This window comes from Gadus chalcogrammus, chromosome 6 (genome assembly GCF_026213295.1).
Source record: "Gadus chalcogrammus isolate NIFS_2021 chromosome 6, NIFS_Gcha_1.0, whole genome shotgun sequence".
Classification (NCBI taxonomy): Eukaryota; Metazoa; Chordata; class Actinopteri; order Gadiformes; family Gadidae; genus Gadus; species Gadus chalcogrammus.
The window spans coordinates 7,401,005-7,428,389 of record NC_079417.1 but is presented as its reverse complement, the minus strand read 5'-3'; the positions used below and the strand labels follow the sequence as shown (position 1 = coordinate 7,428,389).

Here is a 27,385-nt window from a genome sequence, read left to right as displayed (position 1 = left end):
GGTAACAAATAAATTGTAAAAATACACACCTTGTGAAGTATTGTTTTCATTGTCAAATAGCCCTGTAATAAGCAGGATAATGTATAGAACGCCGGTCATTGTCGAAAAAATAAGCCCCTTCAGGGCGAAGCAAGATCCATCCGCCTCACGTCGGGGTCCGGTTCGGCCTGCCGGAGAATAGGATTCCTATTCTCATGATGACTTTATTCTCGAAATGTCGAGATTAATCTCGAAATGATATTTCATGGTATTTCAACTTTATTCCAAAAAAATATCATCATGCGTGTCGCTAATCAGTGTCGTAACTACCAGTGTATTGAGTCAGCGTGTTTCCCCTCCTCTGTGCCAGCTAGCTTGTTTATGTTTCAAGCGTCCCAGCATTTTCCGTGTGATATTTACGGTTCACGGTTGAAATTGAAATTGAAATTGAAATGTTTATTGATCAACAATCCCTCGTACACAGACGAGTGCTGTTCTTCCTGGGGTCAAGATTTCAAATTGCATTTCCATTTTTTGACACACAAGCATGCATTCACACAGCATATAACACCAACAACAATGAAATTCCTTGCTTGATTTATGTAGGTTATTCTGATCAACTCAACCTCGTCTGAAAACCCTTATGTAGCCTACTTATAAGGTCAGAAAGAAAAGTTTCACGGTTAATAGCATCATCATATATCCCCTGTTGCTCACTTAGATGTTTCTCCTTTCTCAAAAAAAGGATCTAGCTCTACCCTAAGTGTCATAGAAAGTATAGCTATGGGCCACAGGCTAGCATGCTAAGCTTCAAGTATCTGAAATTATTTGAAGGACAAAAAAAAGCCAACTCTATGTTTCCTAAAAACTTTTCCTTACTACAGACGATCTATACTATTCTCATTATCTTATTACTCATAATAATGCAGACACCAGCCAAGTTCTGGCTCAGTTTGATTCTGGTTCATTTTTTTTATTGATAATGAAATCATAAGTTCATGACCTTTTGATTCTAGGATTGAAAGAACATTTTATGGAATATTTGAATATAATTGGAATAAGTAATAAAGCATGCCTATTTTAACCTAATAGTTCTATGAAACGCATATTACAGGAAAGAACCTTATACAATATGCCTAGATGTTTGGCTGGTCATATATTTAGCTATATTGTATTCGTGAAAAACGATAATTAAACAGCTATGACGATGACTGTCTTTACCTATTTATATACTTCTCATATTCATGTAGAACTTAGCAATGTTCCTTGACAAATATCTTTTTATCAGCAAAAACAACAGCAGAGAATTGTAGTGGTTTTCCTTCCTTAAAATATCAATAATGATTTCACAAAATTCCTACATCCACATTCCTGTTATTATGGCTATTAACCGACAAGACATTCAAATTAAAAGTATACATTTCCACATACCCCTGTGAACAATCATATTAAGTAAACAACTCTATACAACTCTTACCGCTAGGACCAGGACTAAGCTTAGGTTACCTGAGAAATACATGATATATTATTTATAGATCCAATTTTTAAATTGACCACACTTCAATCCAACATGATTTACAGTGAATACAGATTCAGGTCATTAAGGAGTAGAAAGGGGTTGGGCATCTTGGTCAAAGATGCTTACAGGTAGGCTGTGTACATGAGGGATCGAACCCAGACCCTTAAGGCTGAAGTCAAACACGTAAGCCACTGCGCTATATCCGTCCCCATCTACATTCTTTGTATGACAAATCAATGATTGTATTTGACGTATAGGAGCTATAGGTGGGAAAACATTGCCATCTGGACACAGACAGCAGATGTTATGTTTGTAATGTTCATAAGCTGGAGCATTCTAGATGTGTGTAGAGGCCCTGGCGTCATAAGAGCTGGACCTGGACAGGTACCGGCTGAGAGTGCGGCCGTCTTCGCCCATAGCATTCTCCATTTTGTTGAGCAGGGAACTCTTGAACTTCTGCTTGAAGTCGTTGCCCATGAACACATAGAGGAACGGGTTCAGGAAGCTGTTGGCCGTCGCAATAGTCGTGCCCACCTGTAGTCCAATGGTGAGGTTCTCCACATCGAACTGGTGGGGGTTCAGCTCCAGCAGAATGAAGAAGTGGTATGGAAGCCAGCAGATGAAGAATGTGGCGATGAGGGCCGACATGACCTTGAAGGGTTTGGTCGATTTGGTCATCTTATTCTTTGTGAGTTTGAGGATGATGACAGAGTAGCAGAAGATGATGATCAAGAAGGGCACCACGAACCCTCCAAGGAAGCGGCTCCACGCCACGTACTTATGGCTGTGTCTATATGTGGTGTAATTGTTGGCGCATGTTACCTTCCCTCGGTGGTCGGACACGTCACGGAACACCATACTGGGCATGCTGAGCGTGATGGACATCAACCAGGCCAGGACTACCACGGCTGAGGCCTTCCTGACGGTGCGTTGGTTCTGCGCCCACACGGGAAAAGCCACAGACACGCAGCGGTCTACGCTGATGACCACCAGCAGGAAGATGCTGCTGAACATGTTGAGGAACATGACGAAGGAGGTGAGCTTACACATGACCAGGCCGAATATCCACTCTCCCATCGCCAAGTTCGCGATACCAAAGGGCAAGCAGGCACAGAAGATGAAGTCAGAGATGGCCAGGCTCAGGTACCAGGTGGTGTTAACCGACTTGTTCATCTTGAAGCCGGCGATCCAAATCACGACAGCATTGCCGCAGAAGCCCAGTATGAAGATGACGACGTTGATGATAATGAGTGCAATGCAGATAATCGAATCAAAACACCCTGTGATGGGTAGGGAAGAGGACTCCTGTATTGTGGTCTCGTTATCGTCATTGTAAGTGTAGTTGTCATACTGGCCGGGATCATAATCCCCTAAATCCATTATGGCAATGGTTGAATAAAGGTCAGCACAAAGTCCTGAGGAAAGAAACATAAACACAACACAGTGTTTTAGTTAAGATATCCCTTTATTTTTCATGGCCAACATATGGTTACATATTACAGCAACTAACTTTTGTCATTGGTTTTTATTCTGTCGATTAACTGACACAATTGCACATTTGGTACTGTATTGTAGTAATTCAAGAGAGCTGAACTGATTTAAGAATCCACTTAAAAAGAATAGAATCATCTGTATAAATTTGAAATAAAACAAGAAAATGGCTGAGCTTTGTTCAGAGATGTAGTCATGAATGGTTAAAACTCTTTTTAAAAGGACAATTTGTAATTACACACCTCAAAGGTTATTTTACTTATGTTTACAAATGTAACCTTATTGTTCTGGGTTTGTTATTTTTTGTCGGTTGAAAAGATTGTAAATGTGAATAAAAGAGAGCCTACCGTTTCCACAATGTGCCAGTGACTTAAATGCCTCCGTGCCTTTGACTGCTTTCTGCCTTGACTTCTTCTTTTAAAACCTTTTCTGACAGCCTTTTATTGTTTTGTAACCAGTCGATTTAGCCCTTGCCCAACATTTCCCACCCCCACTTGCTTTCACTACTGCATTTTAAACATCGCCCTTTTCCATCAGTTGTCATTGTATGATTGACTTAGTTCCCCTAATAGTTTCAAAAATATGTATATAAAAAAACGTGTATGGAAAGAATTTCAACATGTAGGCCTACTATTTTAAACAAAGTATTACCTTTTGACTTTCTCAAGATCTAGTTTATTACAATTGGGCATTCCCCTTTTTTATACACACATGTCAAAGTCTCCTTTATATATTTTCCAGCTCCTCATGTATGCTTAGTTGTAGTAACAACTAAGAAATGACCTTGAATGTCTCTTCAGAACCAACATAAAGGATGTTTGCCACATCCTGGATGAACAACCAAACACAGAATGAATGAACCCTTTGATGAGCATATAATAGGCCTACAACAGCTTTAATTATACAGTATTTTAAGATTTACATGTTAGGGGGAAGGGTGTATCATTCAAAACAATAAAAAAGTACTTGTTCGATAGCGTCGTTTCCGGTTAAAAATGATCCATTTCCGCTCAGCCAGACTACGGTAATATAAAAACATTTTTTCCCCAGTATTTTTAATCCTGAAAAAATTATTGGTTTCAAATAAAAAATTTGCTTTGCGATGAATGTATTTAGATTAAATGAGTAATAGTAGACTATATTGTCATTGCACATGTCACAAGTACAGAGCAACGAAATTGCCAGTTACATCCGTTACATCCCGTCGAAAAAACAGTGTGGGGTGACAGTATGAGGAGACTATCGGGGCACATGCGCTCCCTCATTATTAGATAAGAAAAAGAAAACAAGAGGGAAAACGAGGGGGGAAAAAAAGGTAATTCCCAAACTAGGCTTTCCCAAACTACACTGGAAAAAGGTTTTTAAGCCGTACTTCATCTGATTATTATTTTGTAATTCAATTCAAATAAACATTTTTTGTTTTATTTTTAAAATAACTTTTTTTTATTTCAAAATACTGTGAAATATAGATATTTTTAATTAGGAGCTCAATTAAGAAATATCCATTTTGACAAATGTAAAATTTTAAGGTTGTGTATTCAACTGATTAATAATTTTGTCATTAAATCCAAATATTATTTTTTTGTTTTCTTCCTAAAACACTGTTATATTTGATTAGGAGCTCAATTTAGAAATATTTGTTCAGACAAATGTACAATTTCAAGGTTACGTACAAGCCTGCGCATGCGCATTAAATACAAAGACGCTTACGACTACTGGACCAAACCGCAGTGTTGCCAACTTAGCGATTTTGTCGCTATATTTAGCTACTTTTCAGACCCCTTTGGCGACTTTTTTTCAAAACAGCGACAAGCGACAAATCTAGCTTCTTTTTCAGCTGCTATTGGTGACTTTTGGCGACTTTTTGAGGTGAAAGCACTAGCCTTGACCAGAGTGACGATGACTCACTGGTTCTGTGAGCTAGGACAGTCTGTCTGTGTCTGGAGGGAGGTCTGGAGTAGGTCTAACTCTGCTATTTATATTGTTAATATATATTGTATATTGTGTAGCGGCAGTAGCTCAGGTGGTAGAGCGGGCTGGTAACCTGAAGGTTGTTGGTTCGATCCCCGGCTCCACCAAGCAGAGTATCGAGGTGTCTTTGACAAAGCACCTAACCCTGACTGATGTCGTGATGTGATGTCGAATCCAGACAGAAGCGCCCCAAGGCCATGAAGCGGCGATGTTTAAAAATGTTCATGTTTAAATGAGAAACAATTTTTTGATTAAATTGTAATCTTTTTGATTGGATAAAACAAATTATTTCTGATAGATATTTCTTAAATGAGAAACAATTGTTGGAGTGAGTCAATATTTTTTTGTCTAGGATTTAACATACGATTTAAATGTATTAACTTCATTCAAAGAATAGAATTATACTTGGTGCCAAGTTGTATTATTTTGTTTTTATGAACATAGGAAATATTGTTTGAGGCAAGCTATATATTTGTCATTGGCTCAAGTTATGTAATATAGATGTGAACCATTACCCTTGTTTTTTTTAATTGGTTCAACAGAAGGCTTTTTCCAGTGTAGGCTCCTCAAAGGGGGGCACAGTGTAGGGATTAGGAAAAAAACACCTCGGCACATAAGCAACATGTTAAAAACATCACAAACACACGTGGGAGTGGGGAAGGGTTTCGGGGAGGGGAGGTGTCACAGCTCAGACACCGGGGGGAGGACCCAGCCAGCGGGCGCGTCGCATCACTCGCGGCATACTGTACTGTAATGAGGGACAGAGAGGAGGAGGGAGACCAGAAGACGTTGAGTCCAGGGCCAGGGGGTGTGTGTGTTATGTGTCTTCGTGTGTGTGTGTTATGTGTCTTCGTGTGTGTGTGTGTGTGTGTGTGTGTGTGTGTGTGTGTGTGTGTGTGTGTGTGTGTGTGTGTGTGTGTGTGTGTGTGTGTGTGTGTGTGTGTGTGTGTGTGAGCCCAAGGACTCCATCTCCACCAAATGATTGCAGCTCGTTCAGGTAACTATTGATTCTGGGACACTGGGGTTCGGAGGAAGGAGTTTGTAGTTTAGGTTCAGCTCTTGTCTCTTTTAGTGCAGAGCTGGCCCCTGTGAGGAAAAATACATGGCACTCTTGCATTGCATTCATTGAAGACATTACAAAAAACAGTGTTGGGAAGGTTACTGTTAAAATGTATGCCCGAAAATGTCATATGTAACGTATTCCGTTTCATCACTCAATCTGAGTATTGTATTCTGAATACTTGGATTACTTCAACATTGAATTGCATTTTATAAGTCTAGGAATGCAGCATCAAATCCTGCTTAATAAACAGGCCTATTGTGGTGTGTTCTTCTTCTGTGTTAGGCCCAAGTCTCCCTGAAATTAAACTATTTTATATAATTTGCTGTAGTGGAACAAGGGTATGTTCATGCGAAAGATATTTGCTATTCCAGAGGAGAGAGAGAGAGAGAGAGAGAGAGAGAGAGAGAGAGAGAGAGAGAGAGAGAGAGAGAGAGAGAGAGAGAGAGAGAGAGAGAGAGAGAGAATATCGTTCAATCATCTGCATTTTTATGTGTGTTTTCCAGCATACGTTTTATGTGGGTGTCTGTCCAAATTCCCAGACGGTCCGACAATTTGCTGCTAGTCTTGGAGTTACCGCTAATCAAACAATAATTCCTATAATGCGCGCGGCTGAGCGGGTGCCTGTTACGTCGAAATAGGCATATGCTTTGTGGTGCGTTCGCTTTCACATCTCAAGCGAACCGTAGCCTACCAGGGTTCGTTTGGAAGGAACCGAGACCAGCAGGGAGTACTCGGTGAGGTGGTTGCATTCACACCAACGCAAACGTACCGAACCAAGGGGACCAAACTCGTTAAGTGCGCACTAAATGTCGTTGGTGTGAAAGCACGAATAAACTGCTGAAACAGAAGTATCGTCATGTAATCCATTGATTTCAACAATGTAACTGTATTCCAAATACCAACTGTTTAAATTGTAACTGTAACGGAATACAGTTATAATTTGTATTCTGAATACGTAACGCCGGTACATGTATTCCGTTACTCCCCAACACTGAATACGAGTAATATTTAAACTGTATTGTAGTGGAATCCGAGTGATATTATCACATAAGAGCTTCATAAGGTTTTCTGCTACAAGCCCATTGAATGTATTAAAATAGGCCTATGCCTCGGAGACCAATTAGACTGTCCTGCACTGCACCATAATTCATCTCAAAACGAGAAACAAAATAACTGTCAGAGGGAGGGAAGTGGAACAATATAGATATCTGCCATAAAACCAAATAGGGTATGTTTGACGTGTCTACTCATGCAAATAGTTCCTGTTAGCAGAATGGATGGTCTGCCGTACACAAGGGTATTAGTCTCCCACGGAGGGCTTATTGACAACACATATGGGTAAAATAATCTCTGACAGTGTCATCGTAACCTCTGTCTTTAAGCTTGCTTAATCTTTCAACAATCGCAGGTATAGTTGAAAGTCAATTGTGCAGGCCTACATAATAACAATAATATGTTTATTTTATATAGTGCCTTTCTCAAACTCAAGGTCGCTTTACAGAGTTATGAGCATACCCGGAGCAAGACAGCACAACACAGTTGTAAATAAAATAAAAATAAAAATATATTTATGATGGCTGCCTGAGATCCCACTCAGTATCAGGTCCCATGGTCAATCTGTCCACAATTATTTCAACAACTCGAAGCCAGCAGTGCTTGATCGAGTGGCCCATTGACCAATGACGACCTCAACATGGCCGCAGGTTATTTGGCTGATCAATCGTCGGATCAATCTGTTTGCCTTCCCTTATTGACCTCCCATGCTATTGATATTTACCCCTGAATGTGTACATCCTCTTCTATGAGACCGCCACATGCTTGCAGAACACAACATGCGTCATTGTGTTGATCACAGTGTGTTCGATAGACTACAGTGCTTGAGATTCACTGTTTCTAAAACACTACGCCACTCACACAGTGCACTTGAAGTGCAGCTTGTTAAATAATGGACTGCATTTGGAAATGCACTGCATTTATATAGCGCTTTGGACAAAAGCACTTTAAAACATTGCCTGAGATACACACATTCCTGAACACATTAATACACGACAGCAGAGTCAACAATGAAGACGACAGCCACCTCGTCGTGAGCAGTTGAGCGTTAGGTGCCTTGCTCAGGGATACCACAACAGTCAGCTAGGATGAGCTGGGGATCGAACTAGCAACCTTGGGGTTACCAGCCAACCCATTTTAACGCCTGAGCTACTGCCACTACTGCCGCCCCTTAATACAGTGATTTGTGCAGCAAGTGTTTGGGTTAGCTACCATTGTAAGCTTGAGGTTGACATGGGGAACAGAAGGGCAAGGGCCAAGTAGCAAAAAGGTTTGGCCTGCATGTAAAGTTGGATCAGACTTTTGTTAGAAGTAGTTAACGACTGTGTTGACCCAGTCTGATATCGAGTGCTGAAATGAATAACAGGGGACTAGGTGGATATTCACACTTTCAGGTTTAAATATGCACAAATATCATCAAAGTGCATCCAAAAGAATGCATATATGCCAATACATGTTAATTAATCTGTAGTATGGCCATTGTCATGCTACTGCCTCCTTGCTCATTCTCTCACACTCAGAAATACACAAACACACACACACACACACACACACACACACACACACACACACACACACACACACACACACACACACACACACACACACACACACACACACACACACACACACACACACACACACACACACACACACACACACACAGCCACAATACACAGTAGCGGGATTAAAGTGAGTCATAGGCACAGATGGACTGGCATGGCTTCGTGTTAAATCTTCATTCATAACAGACATCATCCTTTCATGGAGAGAGTTCAGTATATCAAATCTGGAGTCATTAGGTCCTAGGGATAAACCCCCCCATCTTGGTTGATATTGAGCTCCAGATGTTCCTTGACATTGTCTTAATTTGATTGTTTTACAGTAATACACATTTTACAGTCCATCACCTTCCCCTTCACCTTCATATGTATATATCTTGATCAAGATATATATATTAATTTTTTTTGGGGGGGGGGGGTTGTGAATGTGTTGAATAACTAAAACGAAATAACTAAAATAATTCACAAAAAAAAGTATTCTTGCTTCAATGAAAACATCGCTTTAGGGAAGTGCGATAACTTAAAAAGCAGAGTATCCTTTCAGTCAGTCAGGCACAAGCTGGTCTACGCTGTCAACTCTGTTTCTGATTTTAAAGCTGAAAGGTAGCTTTCGTTTCCTCATGGCTTTTTTTAGTTAAGTTAAATAGATGAGGCATAACAAGACAAAAAAAGATAAAATCAAGGAGAAATCGGTTACTCAGCTCTTTAGGCATTGATTATAAGAATATCTGATTGCTAAATTATTTGTAAAATTTCACACTTTCTGTTGAATGCAACATTGCAAATAATGACATTTGCATTGTTGCACTTTATCACTCACGCATGCATACACACACAAACAAAACACAATTTCGCTCTCTTCCCGTCTCTCTAACCCTCTGACCATTTCTTGCGTTGAATATAGAATAATCCACTATTATGTACGACCCCTAATTAAAAACAATAACCCTCATTTTCTGATTGCTCTGTCTCTGCGCTGTCCAGTGGTTCATTAGAAACTTTGTTTCGGTCATGAAGCACTTTTTGTGTATATATTGGCATTGACACGATTTAATTGTTCTCAGCCGAATAACCGATGTGTGACATTGTTCAAAGTAAATGAAAAAGATTAATCCAAACCAAACCGACGTGAAGCAGTGCTATAGAGGAGAAGAGACGACCTGGGAAACAGCTGGCTGGAGGCCTCTTCCCTAAGCTTCAACCCAAGCCCACAGGGGACAACGACGGTGATTTGGGGCCCCTAGATGCAGCTTAATTTAGCATGCGGCCTATTCCAGACGTGAAGCCAGGGGAGAGGCGGACGGGAGATGCCCCTGGCTATTTACTTTGTTTGACATCACACACTGCCACAAACACGAGGGGAGGGATTTCCGCATGGATGCCTTATGTATTAGCGCCATATGGGCCTCGTTGCCATGACTCATCCAACCTCAGTGGCAGACGCTTTAGGATGTGGCCCACAGCTACCACCTGCCATTCAACCAACACAGATCATATGAATCATCAAGAGAACGTATGTTAAGTGGGCCTGCAGTGGAGGCCACAATTTGATCATTGTGGTAGTTGAGCAACTGTTATATCAAATAAGATCTGGATTTCCTAGAACTCTGACGACTGATAACAAAGATTATTTTAAATTAATTTAAATTTGAACAAGTTTATCCGTTGTCTCTTCCTTTTTGGGACTTCATCATTTCAGATACAGAGGATAAAAGTTCATGTTGCACGATAAAGTAAGGTTCTGGGAATGGGAGAGGCAAAAGCAGGGCCTTGTCTGCGATGGATTATAAATAATGCCTTATTGTCTTCATTCATCTTCAAATGCATTCTTGAATACATCTATTACAGGGCCCCTATTGTATCACCAGGCTGGATGTTGGTTCACAATGACAAACTGCAGAGGTAGATCATCATTAGCAGCCATCATATGTAGATCCACCTACTAGCCTATACCTAGTGATCTACACAAAAAAATGGGAAGCAGATCCATCCATCATACAGCCGGGTGACATTTACATCTGTCAATGTCACTATGTTTAAATGGTTTATAATGGCTAGTCACACACACACACACACACACACACACACACACACACACACACACACACACACACACACACACACACACACACACACACACACACACACACACACACACACACACACACACACACACACACACACACACATAGAAAATGGTCTTTGTTCATGTCATTCATAAAGGTTTTGTGAGCATGTTCAGAGTCTACCCTGAGGGGGAAAGGCCAGATAGTGGGCACCAATTGAATTAATAAGGTCCAGACAGTTCCGACCATAGAAACCAAGTCATCTGGAAAATATGCCACACACACACACACACACACACACACACACACACACACACACACACACACACACACACACACACACACACACACACACACACACACACACACACACACACACACACACACACACACACACACTCAACTAATTATCTTGCGTTCCATCAATCTTCAACTCACTCCCTGTACCCCTCATGTTTTATGAACAACATGACCTCCATCTAAAGTGATCCTCGACAGTGTTTTATACACTACATAACCGCGCCAGAGGATTCCCATGTGATGCAGCTTGCATGGTGAAGATGAAGAAGATTATGAAAACATTAAGGACGATGATGATGAAGATGATATGATTAAAGGAAACCAATAGGGAGAAGTATCCGCATCAACTAAGGGTCTCTACCAGCTGTCAGCTTTCCACTTTAGCTTTTCATTCATTCACTCTATTCACAAAGGTAACAACCCAAACAACTGGACAAGAGAAAAGAGAGAGAGAGAGAGAGAGAGAGAGAGAGAGAGAGAGAGAGAGAGAGAGAGAGAGAGAGAGAGAGAGAGAGAGAGAGAGAGAGAGAGAGAGAGAGAGAGAGAGAGAGAGAGAGAGAGAGAAAGGAGTAAAATAAAGAGAGAAATAACGAAAGTAGTAAGATACAGATGGTGAGAGTGAGAGAGAGAGAGAGAGAGAGAGAGAGAGAGAGAGAGAGGGAGAGAGAGAGAGAGAGAGAGAGAGAGAGAGAGGGAGAGAGAGAGAGAGAGAGAGAGAGAGTAACCAATCCCTCCACGCTCAGACTTCCTAACAAGATCCCTGTATCTCTCTTTCCCAGCTCTGTCACCCAGTACAAAGCCTGTACTCAGACAGACTGGCAGGCAGGCCTACAATGGCTGCTCCCAAGATGTTCCACTGAGAAAGAGACACAGAAGGAGAGGGACAGAGTGCATGCTGAGACAGTGAGGGAGAAAGACCCAGAGCACCAAAGACACAGAGAGAGCGTGTGAAAGGGAGAGAAAATGCATTCGGTTAGACAAAAGACAATAAAAGAGGACGAGAGAAGGAGTGGGAGAGGGAGAGAAGGAGTGATGCCAGAGGGATATCTTTGCTAACCTGACGGGTCAATTTTCTCTCCAGGTGGCCTATGGATTTTATTCTTGAGGCAGCACTGTAGGGAGCGGCTGGCGAGCCGGTGGTGTGCCTTTGTGCCTGTGTGCATGCTCTTGTGTGTGAACGAGGCAGGGTGAGTGAGAAGAAGTAAAAACCCCATGAAGAATGTCGAAACACACTCGTGATTCCCCCCAATTGGAAAACATCAGGATCCACTGTCTCAACCCCCTTTATGAACCCCGGAAACAAGGAACAGTCCTGGTGCAATGGTCAAGAACAACAGAAACAGTCCTGGTTCGATGGTCAAGAACAACAGAAACACTCCTGGTACGATGATCAAGAAGATCAGGAACAGTCCTGCTACGATGGTCAAGAACAACAGAAACATTCCTTGTACGATGGTCAAGAACAACATAAACAGTTACAGTACGATGATCAAGAACAACAGAAACAGTTCTGGTACGATGGTCAAGAACAACAGAATCAGAAACCCAGGTCAAGCTGATAAATCCGGGGGCATTACTAGTTTCTCAATTCCTCCACCTGTTCCCTAATGACTGCAATGTATAATGTTCAATAAAGGGACTAGTGACTGAGAGCATTCCTGGTAGGATGGTTGCGGGAACCAGGAGACAGACCTTGTACGATGGTCAAGAAAACCTTCAAAGCAAGTAGAGTCTCATCCATACCTCACAAACTGCCCACATTACGCATGCAGATTAAGGCTGGGCGCTGAGCTATGCCACACCCAACGAACTGTAAGCCCCAAGATGAAGAGTTCAGGGAACAGCCCCTCAGAAGATGAATGGAAGGAGAAGCTTTGAACTGGCATATTGAAACGGCTCCTCTCATCTCCCCATCGGTCAGCAGCAGATCTTCTCCTATGCATTATGGAGCGCAGCCTCCTTCCCCACCAATCAGAGAGGAGTTCTGGTGATGCGCATTAAAGACACGCACAGCACTGCTGAGGAGCAACTGACCCACAAATGAAAATCACGATAAACTGTGTTCTGAATCTACACACACACACACACACACACACGCACACAGGCACACGCACGCAAACGCACACGCACACGAACACACACACACACACACACACACACACACACACACACACACACACACACACACACACACACACACACACACACACACACACACACACACACACACACACACACATACACATTGTGTTAATCAATAGAAACACTTTGTTAAATTTTTCTCTGGGGGGGTGGGGATCTTTATGTCTTGAGCTTTTCTATTTAGACGCCCTTCTCCAGCACACAGTCTGACTTGTATAACTCCATCCACCCCACAACTCTCCCCTCTCCCATATCATAAATCAAACTCTTCTTGGAACCACAGAGGACACATGCAGAAAGAGGGAGAGAGAGATAGCTAGAGAGACGCACACAGACTGAGAGAGAGAGAGAGAGAGAGAGAGAGAGAGAGAGAGAGAGAGAGAGAGAGAGAGAGAGAGAGCGAGCGAGAGAGAGAGAGTTATTAAAACGCCCATGCTTTTCCCTCATAGCTCTTGTTTATAAGAGCGTTCGCATGAATTAGTCGCGTAAACATGTTTTGATTATCTTCACAGTTCAACCACTCACCAGAATACCGAACTAACGGGGTAACGGGATACAATTAACTTATGCTAGGGGACAGTTATTAAATACGCCCTGGGTGCAAGGCTTGGAATGCAACAATAAATAAATAAATAGGCCCACAACTTAATAGGACTCAGCCGAACTCAATCTCAGTCATGAGTAGCCTACATGTGAAGTAGGGATAAAGCTGCTTACTTTCCTGGATTCATAAATGACTTTCATAAATGCTAAAACAGAGGCATTTATGGGTTATATTTCGCGATGCCTCGTAATTTATTCAAAATACAATAGGCCTACAATACCGATTAAGGCAACGATAAGGCCTATCCAAATGAACAACATCATCCACAGTTTCATCTATATTATAATATATATTTATATATTCAGACAATTACTTTCTCATTTGTTATCGTATGAAATACTATTACAAAAACATTCTGAAACAAACCTCCAAGCCAGATTGCTATGATAAATTTACGAAAGAGTAATACTGCCCTCCTTCGTTTTAAGGCTGAATTTCAATTAACGGCATACCCCACAAATTGCATAGCCTACTGAAGTCATGAACAAAGGCTGTAGCACGCCGACTATCGTTTTTAGTGAATTATGGTACTTTATTTAGCTTATTTATTCATTTATTTACAACCATATATTGAATTATGTTGATGTCCCTCGTTTGCTGATATATTAATAACATTAGTCGGCTAAGATTTATATTATTATCATGTATTTTTATTTCTTATTTATATTTCTCGTTTTATGAATAAAGCAGGTGACGTTATTTTTTCCAAGTGACTCGTCCACAGCATCCAATCAAATATGGCTACGACGACATTTTTGCAACGCTGTTGCCAGATGCTTAGCCAATAAGCAACGATTCAAAAAACCGCTCTGGCCAAAGACGATGGACTATCTCTACTAGTCCCTCCTTTGATTGCGGAAGTGAATGTAACGTTTTACAAGGATCTGATTAGCGGCGGTGAGTGTCGTATCTTTGGGCAGTAGTATTACAGAACAGATTCTGACATGTGGTTGTTTTATTACCGCTGATTTGTTGTGTTCTATTAATGTATCTTTACGAAGCTCCTTGATAACGCGTTGACCCCCACGGGCGAAGATTATAAATCTTGACAGTTACAGCTGTCAATGTAGAACTTTAACGCCTTCCTCCGGTTTTAGTTGGATAGATGGGGCATCCGTCATCTGAGTATGGAGCAAGGGAACGTCGACAATGACTGCAACAACGGTGTGGCGAGACACCGGCGGTCGGCTTCTAGGAGGATGGGGTCCACTTCTTTGTGTTCTCGTCGGGGCTCTGATGGCACTGGTACTTCCCCGGGTTGGAGTCGAGGACGAGTGCTGTGCCAAATTAAAGGGCATTGCTCACGTACGGTGTCAGGTGTGGGGAAGGTCTCAACGGCACACCGTGCAGTCGACCAGTCTCACCGTCCCGTTCACAGCCCTCGACCTCCTTCCGTATAGGTCCAAGCCGAGCAAAGGTAAAAGAAAATGCAGACGTTTAAAATATTTCAAATGATACCACTTGCCTTATTCTTTACTTTATAACTATTGGCTGATCTCCAGCACTGAGACACCTACTTTTGTTCTTGGTTTGAGGTCATAATAGAAGTATTATTAATTTCCCGTCTGTATTATATAAAGTACAGCCTATCTTATCTTCTATCAAACATGCTTATCTCAAAGTAGGAAGGAGAAAGTTTTCCTCAAAAGTTAAACATTTAAAATGTATTTCACTAATGTGTACTTGTTATAGTGCAACATCATTGCGTGTAAGGTGTTAAGGTGTGTTAAGGTTTGCTCTAAAACGCCGTCTTGTTTGCAGAGACGGAGCAGGAAGCACGGGCGGCTTTGCAGCAGGCTGTGGAGATGAAGAAACTGGGCAAGAGGGACAAGGCCCACAGACTACTGGTCCACGCGCTTAACATGAACCCAGACTTCGTGGACGCACTGACGGAGCTGGGCACCATCCTGGAGGAGGAGAAGGATGTGGTCCAGGCAGACCACTTCTACACCAAGGCCCTGGCCATCTCACCCTGCAACCAGAGGGCTCTGGTCAGCCGGGACCGCACGCTCCCCCTGGTGGAGGAGATCGACCGGCGCCACTTCAGCGTCATCGACAGCAAGGTGCGCCGGCTCATGTCCATCCCCAAAGGGAACTCGGCCCTGCGGCGCGTGATGGAGGAGACCTACTACCACCACATCTACCACACGGTGGCCATCGAGGGCAACACCCTCACGCTGTCGGAGATCCGCCACATCATCGAGACGCGCTACGCCGTCCCCGGCAAGAGCCTGCTGGAGCAGAGCGAGGCCATCGGCGTGGACGCCGCCATGAAGTACATCAACACCACGCTGCTGTCGCGGGCCGGCGCCATCGCCGTCACGGACATCCTGGAGATCCACCGGCGCGTGCTGGGCTACGCCGACCCGGTGGAGGGCGGCCGTCTACGGACCAGCCAGGTGTTTGTGGGTCACCACATCCCGCCGCACCCCCAGGACCTACAGCGGCACATGGAGGAGCTGGCGCAGTGGCTCAACTCGGAGGAGGCGCTGCAGCTCCACCCCGTGGAGTACGCGGCGCTGGCCCACTACAAGCTGGTCTACGTGCATCCGTTCGTGGACGGGAACGGGCGCACGTCGCGCCTGCTGATGAACGTGGTGCTCATGCAGGCGCGCTACCCGCCCATCACCATACGCAAGGAGCAGCGGGTGGAGTACTACAACGCCCTGGACACGGCCAACGAGGGCGACGTGCGGCCCTTCATCCGCTTCATCGCCAAGTGCACGGAGATCACCCTGGACACACTGCTTATCGCCACGTCAGAGCACCCCGTGGGGCTGCCTGGGACCGGCCACGAACAAGCCTGTCCTGACTGCCAACAGACCATCCCCATCCACAACTAGGAGGCCAGAGAACATCCCCATCGACAGCTAGGAGGCCAGAGACACTCCCATCGACAACGAGGAAGCCAGAGAACATCGCCATCCACAGCTAGGAGGCCAGAGACGCTCCCCATCAACTAAGGGACCAGAGACCTGTCTGTTTGTGTGTAAGGTGAACATGCAAGGCCCCAATTAACCCACAGAAAAGCAATGAGGACATACTTTCAAGTGTTTCATTTTTTTGCCTAAAAAAATGAACGTTCTCGTCTTTGGATGTTTGGCAATGATGAGCAGGTTTTTCAAAAAAAAAAAAAATAGGATTTTAGAATCACGTCTACTACTTACCTCCTGAAGCAGAAACTGCTGACTCATTGCAGTTAAATGCCATCATGTATTTATTAATTTATTTGTCAAATATTTGAGTAACCTGTGATTGTAAATGAGTAGATGGGGACGCACTGATCTACAATCAAAGAGGGCAAACCTTTAGAAATGATTTTATGGGAAAGCTGAAATACAGTTCTTTATTAAAACAACTTTAGAACATTCAGTCCAAAGAATTATTATGACTTTTGCAGCACATAAAGAAATCATTGTTACCTTACTGAACATTAAAAGGAGAAAGTCTGCCACAATTGATTGTTTTAAGGACAATCTGTATGCTTTTGGATATAAATTGAATGATGACTTAAGTTTATCCTCGATCAGGTCACTTAGGTAATAGAATCCACATATAGGTTTTAAGCCATCTTCTTCCAAAATCGAATGACTGAACAGTATGCATAAAAAAAGAAATCCAAACTGCATTCCAAATCATGCATTTCCACCCACACATACACATGAAAATAATTTATTTGTAACATGACTTTCATCAAAAATCTGCATAGATTATTTTTGAAATGCAGGGTATCTGCAAAGTAAACACTAATCTTAATCCGAAGAACCTAGGCTACAAAAATGTTAGCTAGTTAGCAAAGATTTAGCATTACCTTTACACCACAATAGCGAGGATAACTAACTTTCCTCCTGAACTAGTTTATTATAGTAATACAGTAAACCAAAGGTCAAGATTCACATTTTTTTTATATATAAAAAAGTTTCAAGATATGAAAATTAAACTTTTAGATTGGAAAGGGAAGATCAGATGATTTAGGAAACCTCTTTATTTCCTATCAGCTGTACAACTTGTGGTCTCCAAACCCCTTTGTTGGCATGTATTAGAAAGGGAACAATATATCTAACCCAACTTAGTCTTAACAAAACAAAATGTAGCAAAAGTTGTGGTTTTAGACTCATGTCCCGGACATAAGAAAGCAATGTATTTTATCCGACAGGAAATGGTGATTCCTTTGATTACTTTTTTTTAGAGTGTATTTATGAGCACATACACCATATTTACACAACTATTACAATACATAAAAATTGAATTCAAACTCTTGCATATACCCTTTTAAATCGAAACATTCACAAGAATATTTAAGAAAATACTCTGTTTTGTCAAATCCGCTTCCACAATAGCACAACAAAAATACACAATATATAAACATACACGGTAAATTATTATGAATTAAGAGTATCGCAAAACCACCTTTTGGAAAAAAGCATCAAATACAATTTCTTATCCAATAGTGAATAGTAAATCCACATTTCACTAGAGAAGTTCCAAGATAGACCAATGACTATGTTAGTCAACACATTTTCACAGCAACCTAAAAAAAAACATAATTGAGAGAGAAAAAACCAATTGCCATCACTATCAAGACACAAGATGGCTTCCCATACAGAGTGGGTTTAGGAATTTCACTTTTTAAAAAGCATTTTAGCAAAGTCAGAGTTGGACAAAGGCTTTGCCGGTTTCTTGAACTCTTGGTCCTGGTCTGTCAGAGCGGTCCCGTTCTCCGCTTTGGCCACAGCCCCGCTGGGTCGCTGGAGGGAGCGCGGCAGCAGCGACACCTGGGTACGTCCTCTCCCTCTCCTACACACGCACAGAAGAATAGAGAGGTTTGTCTTCAGTTCTACTGCTCTGCAGATCTCACATGATTACTGTTGAAAATTAGCCTGCTGGCTAACACTGGCGCATTTACAGAAATGTTAATCAATGTGCACTGTCCTTTAAATAAATAAATAAATAAATAAATACAAATACAAATTATACAGGGTTGACCAATTGATCTCTCAGGGGAGCCGTGATGCTTACCTAATCTCTAATATAGTACTGCTTTATTATATACAGTCTTATGTCGCTGATGCAAGTTTATCAGCTGATTGCAATTAATTTATTTATGGTTTACAAATTATAAATCATATTGGTTTATAACTTGTTTAGGCATGGCTATGGCCACAAGCTTTTTCCAAGGCCGTTTTTAGGTCAGGTAGTATCTATGACGATCTTAAGAGAGCCAGTTCAATTTCTTCCCGGAGTCGATTTGCCAATTGGTTTCATATCTGACAATCGGGGGTACTAGGAGAATAAGCACACACACTGCATTGTCTATCCAGCCAGTAGCAGCTGATGATGTAATTGAGCCAGCAGCCCATCACAGGTAGCCTAATAATCATAGTGCCAAAAATAGAGCCGAATTATCTAGAGAAACGACCATCTTGTAGTCTCGTGACTGGCACTCGTTTTGGATGAGCCACAATACTGAACACATTGGAAATCTTTAAGGGAGCAGAGCACCACAGGACTTACGATCCATAGACCTGGCGAGGCATGGAGGTCGACATCGAGCCACCGAAACCGCCCTGGTCTTTCAGGTTCTTGCGCGGCGGGTTACTGATTGAGACCGAGATCTGGTTGTCATCCACCACAGTGCCATCCAACTTCAGCACCGCATGGGAAGCCTGCGCCTCGTCCGCAAACTCCACGTACGCCAAGCCCTGCGGATCCCCACAAACAGTTAAGGAACATTTCTGCATAACTCGTTTTCTCACGCCAACACGTATTCACCCAGTTGTAGCCGATTATCGGCATTGCTAGTTTATGTCACTGGAACAATGTAACCAGAAAACGTGGTTGAGGCATTTGGGCCGTCCACCCAAGGGTTTCCTCACCTTGGGCTTCCCAGAGCGATAGGTGACCAGGCGCACATCTTTCACGGTGCCATGGCTTTTACACAGCTCCTCCAGCTGTGGTTTGGTGCAGGAGAAGGGCAGCCCCGAGATGAACACCTTGTGTTTCTCTATGGCCGAGTTGTACTTGAACACCTGATGGGGGAGACATCAAAACAAATACAAATGGCTCACTAGGGATGAGTATTGATGGAGAAAGAGCAATTCTACTATGAATACAATATCAAAACAACTTTTTTCCGGTACCCAATTTTAACATAGCAACACAGTCTGCAATAAACAAAATAAATAACGACGGCATACGGGATTACCGCTGACCAACAGTGCAAGCCTAAGCAACCCTTTTTCTCTCCCACTAACTAATACACTTCAGGAAAACAAACCCAAGGCCAATCTCTGAACCACCTGCACCATTTACCTTGAAGTCGGGGTTGGTGTTTTTTGTCGACACACGGGGACACGAACATGGGCCTGCCTTCCACCTCCTGCCGGTCTAGCTTCAGGGCCGCGGGGACGGAGGCCTTGGACTCAAACTGGATGTAGCCGTAGCCCTTGAAGACGCCGGCCTTGCTGAAGACGGGCCGCACCTGGTCCACCGGCCCGCAGCACTCAAACAGCGCCTTGAGCTTCTGCTCGGGCTCAGCAAGCGTGTACGCCAGGTTGCTGATGAACACGCTGTTGTTGTCGTTGCGGAGCTCCGGCTTTTCGTCCGGTTTGGCCTTGGTGGAGGTGGCGGAGGCGGAGGCTGGAGTCGAGGCCTGCTGCTGGGGTTTCTTAGCGCCCGGGGGGCCCTTGGTGCGGGCGGCCGGCGTCCTGCGGCCAAACAGACCCATTTCCATCTCCATGTCCTCCTCTGCGCCCTCATCCCCGGCTCCTTTGTGCCTCTTAGGTGCGCGTTCTGGTAGAAGCAAGAAGAAAACGGTGAATGTCACGTCTCTTCGGATGGCCAAAAGAAATCAAGGCGGTGTGGTTCAAAGTCCAGATAATAAACATTTTAACCTTTTCTTCTCATCCCTGCATCCGAGTGCTTCTTTAAATATATTGTGAGCCGTTCTAATTCTACAGAACATTTTTGGTATTCCCATTTAGGATGATCCGAAAAAAGACAACACACACGCACACACACCTGCGTCCTCATCCCAGGCCTGGTGGTCTGCGGGCGCTGCTTTCCTCTTGTCTCCTCCGGCCTTCCCTCCAGGCGGGCCCTTCTTCTGGGACTTCTTGTCCGCTTTAGCCTTCCGCTGCTGCTCCACCTTCCCCTCCTTCTGCACCGCCTGGTTGGCCTCCTTTTCTGCCACCTGGCGGGGGGGGGGGGGGGGGGGCAGCAAGAGGACAAGTATTGACTCTCCACCTCAAGGTTGACAGGACCACTGAAACAAAGACCCTGGATACCGAAATAGTGCTTTCGGACTCACTAAGACCATGTCATGTGACACGGGGCGTACACAACTAAATATAACGTTGGCCTCCCCGTTGCCCTGAACCAGTTTGTTGCTGAGCGGGTGTTAGGGGAGCACCCACCTTGGCCTGCTGCTCCTTCAGCCTGCCGAGCCGCGTGTCCGTCTTCTGCACCGCCGCATCCCAGTCCTCCAGGGAACCTGCGGCCGGACACATGCGCCGCACAACAAGTCAGCTCGGGACGCGCTCCCCCCCCCCCGAAACACACACACACGATGAGGGCGACCCAGACCGACCCGTCAGGCGGTCACGTCGTCGCGTTGTTCTCCTTGTGCCACTTACCCTCCACTCTCTCAAACGTCAGCAGGACTTCACACACGTGCTCCGGATAGTCCGAGCTGCACTGGACGGCTCGGTGGAGCGCCTTCCTGCAGTGGTGTGCGTCTCCGTACGCCCTAGACGACAGCACAACAACGTTAGCCACACGCCCTTTATAGGTTGCAGTGTTTGTATTAACAACTGTATATTTACAGTTACATTTACATTTATCAGAAGCTTTTATCAAAAGCAAAGTACATTTGACATCAGAAAAAGAAACAACAATAATAATCACTGTCGGTACAGTAAGGTTGTTCATAGAAATAATGTTATCACGGCTCCGTTCATGCAGAGAACCTGTATATTGACCAGGGAATAACTCAACTGACCTTTCAAGGTTGTAATACTCTAGCCACATATTTGCAAATTTGGCGTTCCCCTTGGTCATGATGCTGTCCCACAGTTCCCGGGCCTTCTGTATGTTCTTGCAGTGGTGTGCCTGGTACAGAGAGAACAACACATGATAAACCAAGGGATATGCAAGTTTACATAACAACTGTATGAAAATGATTCAACCCAATACTACATTTATATAGCCAATAAATTCACTACAAAGAAAAAAAAAAAATGCTACGTTATTTTTCTGTGCGTTCCTTTAATTCTGTGCGTTTGCATTAATTGTTTTTAATGCAACATCAGTACCTCTATCTTGGCCCAGATCTGCATTATAGTACAGGAAGGATCTCCACTTTCACTGAACCCTAGAAAAGCAAAAATAACCACATAACACAACCACTTAAAAACTCACATGATCAAATGCAAGCACCGATACGATAGTCAATAAAACACTGAAGGCCACATGTGCCACCTACTTTCTTCCACATCCTGTTTCAGGTAGTCCAATGCTCGAGAGAAGGCTGCCCGCAGCTCTTCCAACTCCTTGCTGGATTCTGATGAAGACGTAAAGATTAGAATTTTGCAATCCCTGAAGGGGAAACATAGGATTTACAGCAGCAAAAGAACAGTGCAAATCAAAAACGAGATGAGAGATATATAGGCATTTTTTACCGTATTACAGCAGCAGTTCTCACCTTTGGAGAAGTCGACGCGCCTCCTCAGGTAGTCAAGGTAGACTTGCCAGATTTCAACATAATCTGTGGCTTGAATGAAGCCCGCCTCTAGTGCCTTTTCAAAAACATCTACAACAGAGTTTGGAGAACACAAGTAGATAGTTCATACGTATAACACTGCGTCAACTCAATACACCGAGTTGTACTGCATCACAGGGGCCCATTAGCATCATGATGTCAGATTGATGAGTAATGCCGACCAGAGGTTCAATTCGAGCTAGCAAGCCAAAAGCTATCCCTTACCAGACCTATTGTGATGCTATGCCTCTGAAGATCACAGCCCTAAACCTCTGATGTGATGCTCTACTCCATGCCTCTCTAGGTCCAGATACCATATAACGCTAACCTGTGATACTCTGCTCCATGTCTCTCTAGCGCTAACCTGTGATGATGTGATACTCTGTTCCATGTCTCTCTAGGGCTAGCTAGCATCTAGCGCTAACCTGTAATGATGTGATGCTCTGCTCCATGTCTCTCTAGGGCTAGCAGGTAGCGCTAACCTTTGACAATGTCATGCTCGGCTCCATGTCTCTCTAGGGCTAGCAGGTAGCATTTCCACAGTCCCATGGTCCACGGGCAGTTCCTGACCGCAACGCTCGTGAGCCGGTAAAACCAAGTCTTTGATCTTCAGCTGGCGGTCCTGTTGAACACATGAGGAATTCATCGTGTTATATATCGGTCAGTCCATCCCGTCCTAAACTCATTTTAAACAGTTAACAATTTATTATGTTAATCGGATCGGACATTAAGAGAAGTAGTTGAACCCATGAATGCCTAGCATCAACTATTCAATGGGAGCACACCCTGCTATCGCTATCAGCACACTGATCCAGTGGGCGAGATGGGAAGGACACTCACCAGGTAGTTGTTATATTTTGCCCACATGTCTGGCACCAGGCAGTTCTCTGCCAGTGCCCGCTCAAAGATGATCTGGATGCGCGCTGGATCCCCTTCCTTCAGCTCATACTCTATGTAGGCCTGGTACTCAGCGATCTTGGGAGGCTCCGCTACAAGCTACACACACACACACACACACACACACACACACTTTGCCGATTTCTTCTTCTTCTTTTTTTTTGTTCTTCCGCATGATTTACAGATAGTTCAATAAATTTTCATTTTTTTTAAATTGAGACATTGTAACATTTGTTATCATCATTGTGTAATTTTTATGATGTAAATTTTGGCAGGCTTAGCCTGGAAATCCAGACCCACATCTAGAAAGCTGTAGGGTCTGGCAACGAGTAATGAAAATGGCCCAACCAAGCATGCATTTGAAAATATCACTGGATAACACATATTGGATAACACTACAACCAATCAGAAGAATACAAGGGGTTAGGTATCCAGATCAGTGGAGCTAACCAATAGATAAGACTCTTGCCGTATCCGGTCGGTAAAACGGCAACGCGTTTGGCCGGCCTATAACTGATACATCGAGTAATTGGTTAATGTTCTGGGCCAGGGGAGGCCCAGAATATACACAAGTATATTGCTCGTTCCTAGAGTGACTCGCTGAGCAAATTCAAATTGTGCTCTTGCGAGAACTCTGGATTTCCAGGGTAGTATCGGCTCCAAAGATTGGCTCAAGAAAATCTGTATCGTATCGGCCCTAAAAATCCATATCGGTCGATCCCTAATAAATATGATGAATTATGGTCAATAGAATCGCCATGTGCTGTTGGCAAAATTAGCTCATAAGAATAATGTATAAGTGTAAGAAAAAAAAAATAGAAAGAAAGAGCTTACCAGAGTCTCCTCGAATGGCCTGCTCTTGGCCAGCTGCTGAAGGGCCTTTTTGTACTGACAGGTGAGCGTTTCAGGAACACCACGATCTGACCACTCCTCGTACTCGCCGTACGTAGCCTCCAGGTCTATCCGAACGCATGGAGACGATGCAGCCATCAACCAACATAATTTAACCTCATATCAGTAACATTCGGTGTTCTATAATTTAATTTCAATTTTATAATTTAAAAATTGAAGGGTTCTTTGGACCAGGAAAAACCCAGCCATGTCTTGTATTCTACCTCTATAGACAGGGCAAACAGGCCAAGACATTGGTCAGGCCTTATCGACACTTTCCATAACCCCTTGTTCTTCCGCCATATTGAACATTTTGATGCATTGTTGCGTTATTCTACTTGGGTTTCCCTACATGATCCATGGAGTGTTTTGGCCCGTGAAACAGAGCACCGTCTAACAAAAAGCAGAAGTGTGCTCTCTTACCCATAAAAGGGATGGCCAGCTGGCGACGGAAGAGTGTGTGTATTCGCTCTAGTTGGGTGTTGTGCTTCCCCTGCTCCTCTGGCGTGGGAACGCTGCCTGCAGGAGGCTGGAGGAGAGTAGAGAAGGTTGTGTATAAAAAAGAAGTGCCACCCACTTTCAATCCAGCCACCTAGTTTCGGAGCCATTTCGTTAATTCATTTCACATTGAAGTTGGTGTGAAAGGCATGAGTACAAAACGATACAAAGAATTGTTTTCATCGTGTCCGAGGTGAAGATAGACAAACCTGTACACTGGACAGCATCACATTCTCAAACTCCCTGTAGGCATCCCACACGGTCGACCCCTTGGTCATATGGAGACCCACTGCCGTCAGGGCGCGCTCAAAAATGGATCGGACCTTCTCCAGGCCAGCAGGTGAACCCATGCCACCAATAGAGTATTGGGCATATTCAAGCCAGATATCTGGACCTATGTGTGAAAAAACAACAATTTAAAAAGTTAAGTGTGTGTTGTAACTGTGGGGTTTGTTTATTGATAAATGTCGCTATATAACTGGTGAAATGAGGGCAACACAGTAAAAGGGTCTTCGTTTGTGTCTTTAAAAATTGTCATAAATATATGGCTTGTTAAGCCTTTTGTACTTCACAAAATGCTCTTCTACTGAGATTAAGGGCTATACAAATTCAATTAAATGAATATAAAAATGTGCCCCTTTTATATTGAATCAACATTTAGCAGCTGTGATAAAGGCCAGATTGTTACACATCTGTCCTACAGAATTTCATCTTCATTCCTAAAGTTACGTCACAATTCTAGTAATCTACCATCTCACAGAATATACATTCCCAAAATAGCAACAACCCCCAATGTCATGCACCAACACATCAAATCAAAGGCAGCAATGTCATCTTAATGTACTCACAGATGTAGTCTTTCACAGCCTTTTCGAAGAGTTCATAGATTTTCTCTCGGTTACTCTCCTCCTCTGTCAGGCGAATCTCATCTTTAAGCCACTCAAGCCAGATCTCTGCAGCATTAGTGGATTTTGTTATTACTTTAAAACTGAACAAGTCAACTTAGTCATTTATGGAATAACAACCCCCAACATATATTTTGCATCTTAAAATATGAGTCAAACAACATTACCTTCTGTGAGTGGGAAAAGTTCGCTCATCTTCTGTCTAGCTCTGCGAAGACGGCTCAGCTCTCCCTCTTGCCTCAACAGTTTGATGAGGTCCAAATGGCAGTTGTAGTCAAACACATTAATTGATAGCTGAGGGAAAAAACACAAAGTATGAGGAAGTAACTAAGGGATCAAGTCTTTGTTTAATTGAAAGTGCTGCAGAAGAAGAAATACCAAAGCATACACTTTATGATGGCAAAGATCCATTCCTACATTAGGCTGAAACATTATCTCAAACGTACCGTTTTTGTTAAAGTTGTCTTGTGATAATGAATGTGGTATTCAATTTCCTTCGATTAAAAACCTACCTCTATAATAATAGGTGATTCTAATGTGTGCTTCAAAACAGTTATATTCCTGTTCCTGCTACGTATCCCTTAAGGAACCCTTTGCGTTGAAGTGACTGAATTGTGACGTGATTCCAATGTTTGCTGTTAAATTCCTTGTTGTATTGCGCACGAAAAACAGCCCTGACAAAAGATTGATTGATATTTTTTATATATTCTGCGCCTGCTATTGTTTTCTTCCAATTATTTAGTTTAGCATATAACTTTAGGAATAATTATAATATAACAAAGTTGTATTGCATTATATAGGGCGTTTCAATATACCCAGCGCAAAACAAAGTGTCTGTGTATGTGTTTATGAAACCTCAGCCACTACTAAAGCAATTAACATTAGCAATAATAGTAGCTAAAAAGCTAACTATTAACGTGCCCTAAATTATGTACAGCAACTTAATGCCAGACAAGGCAGTACAATGAAAGAAACACAACATGCGTAAAATCAACGAAATGTCCTCCCTATGCATAAACGTTGGGTTTTTGTTGATCACTCATTCATTCTGGTTAGCTAATAAAGCTGCGTCTTCACACTAACACACTGGTTTATATTACCTGCTCCTCCAAACGCTGAATTTCGGCCTCGTTTTCTTTATCATCTTCCGATAAATCGTCTTCATCATCTTCTGAACTTTCGACCTTCATACCTTCCTCCTCATCTGAATCCATCTCTTCTTTAATTCCTGCATCTTCTTCCATATCTTCCAACTGCGTTCCCTTCGCGTTGCTTGACGCTGCCATGTTGGAAACAACCGTCTGCCTAGTAACAAATTTGTCATCGGGTAAATCGCGAGAGTAGGTGCCCGGAACCAAATCAACATTACATTAGTATCGCGAGAGGCCGTTCAATGGCGACACGGTGGTCCCGTGAGAAGTAGCTGCTTAAAGTACTTTTGTTTTATTTTGGACTTGTATTAGGATAACAGTTACAAATTACAACAATTCAAACTGTATATGTTAGCTATGCAGAGATTATTTCATGGGGGGGTCTCTGTGGCTCGAGCGCCTGTAGCATGGACCTGGAGGCAGAGTTCTTCCCCGCGAGTTTTTCGTCCTTCGGTTGTTTTAAACACAACCAGTAGAGGACGTAATTGTACTGATTTACCTGCACGCCATGGATACAAAGTATGGATGGAGGGGT

At 43.2% G+C, this 27,385-nt stretch overlaps 3 protein-coding genes across 4 annotated transcripts; 1 reads left to right on the top strand and 2 right to left on the bottom strand.

The window, feature by feature from the left end:
- Positions 1-291: 291 nt before the first annotated feature.
- Positions 292-3,430, bottom strand: LOC130384161 (chemerin-like receptor 1). The gene is made up of 2 exons (XM_056592243.1): positions 3,337-3,430; positions 292-2,913 (listed from the first exon to the last, which is right to left on the bottom strand). The coding sequence occupies exon 2, from the start codon at positions 2,876-2,878 to the stop codon at positions 1,835-1,837; it is 1,044 nt and encodes a 347-aa protein (XP_056448218.1). The 5' UTR covers positions 2,879-2,913; positions 3,337-3,430; the 3' UTR covers positions 292-1,834.
- An 11,140-nt stretch (positions 3,431-14,570) lies between these two features.
- Positions 14,571-17,895, top strand: LOC130384427 (protein adenylyltransferase FICD-like). Of its 2 annotated transcripts, none has more exons than XM_056592606.1 (3): positions 14,571-14,647; positions 14,848-15,167; positions 15,512-17,893. In XM_056592606.1, exons 2-3 carry the CDS (start codon positions 14,900-14,902, stop codon positions 16,591-16,593), a joined length of 1,350 nt encoding a protein of 449 aa, XP_056448581.1. In that variant the 5' UTR covers positions 14,571-14,647; positions 14,848-14,899; the 3' UTR covers positions 16,594-17,893. The 2 variants fall into 2 exon arrangements, with proteins under 2 accessions (XP_056448581.1, XP_056448582.1); XM_056592607.1 differs by lacking the exon at positions 14,571-14,647 and having other exon boundaries at positions 14,655-15,167; positions 15,512-16,627; positions 16,689-17,895.
- On the bottom strand, positions 17,079-27,013 carry sart3 (spliceosome associated factor 3, U4/U6 recycling protein). Its single transcript, XM_056592605.1, is given in 21 exon segments — positions 17,079-18,547; positions 19,265-19,452; positions 19,627-19,779; positions 20,063-20,086; positions 20,088-20,542; positions 20,771-20,942; positions 21,166-21,242; positions 21,385-21,497; positions 21,750-21,859; positions 22,063-22,121; positions 22,233-22,310; positions 22,452-22,559; positions 22,991-23,081; positions 23,083-23,130; positions 23,349-23,504; positions 24,240-24,364; positions 24,720-24,825; positions 25,004-25,188; positions 25,643-25,747; positions 25,867-25,993; positions 26,800-27,013. Coding segments are annotated over 21 exon segments (2,841 nt in total). The 5' UTR covers positions 26,986-27,013; the 3' UTR covers positions 17,079-18,372.
- Between the last annotated feature and the right edge of the window lie 372 nt (positions 27,014-27,385).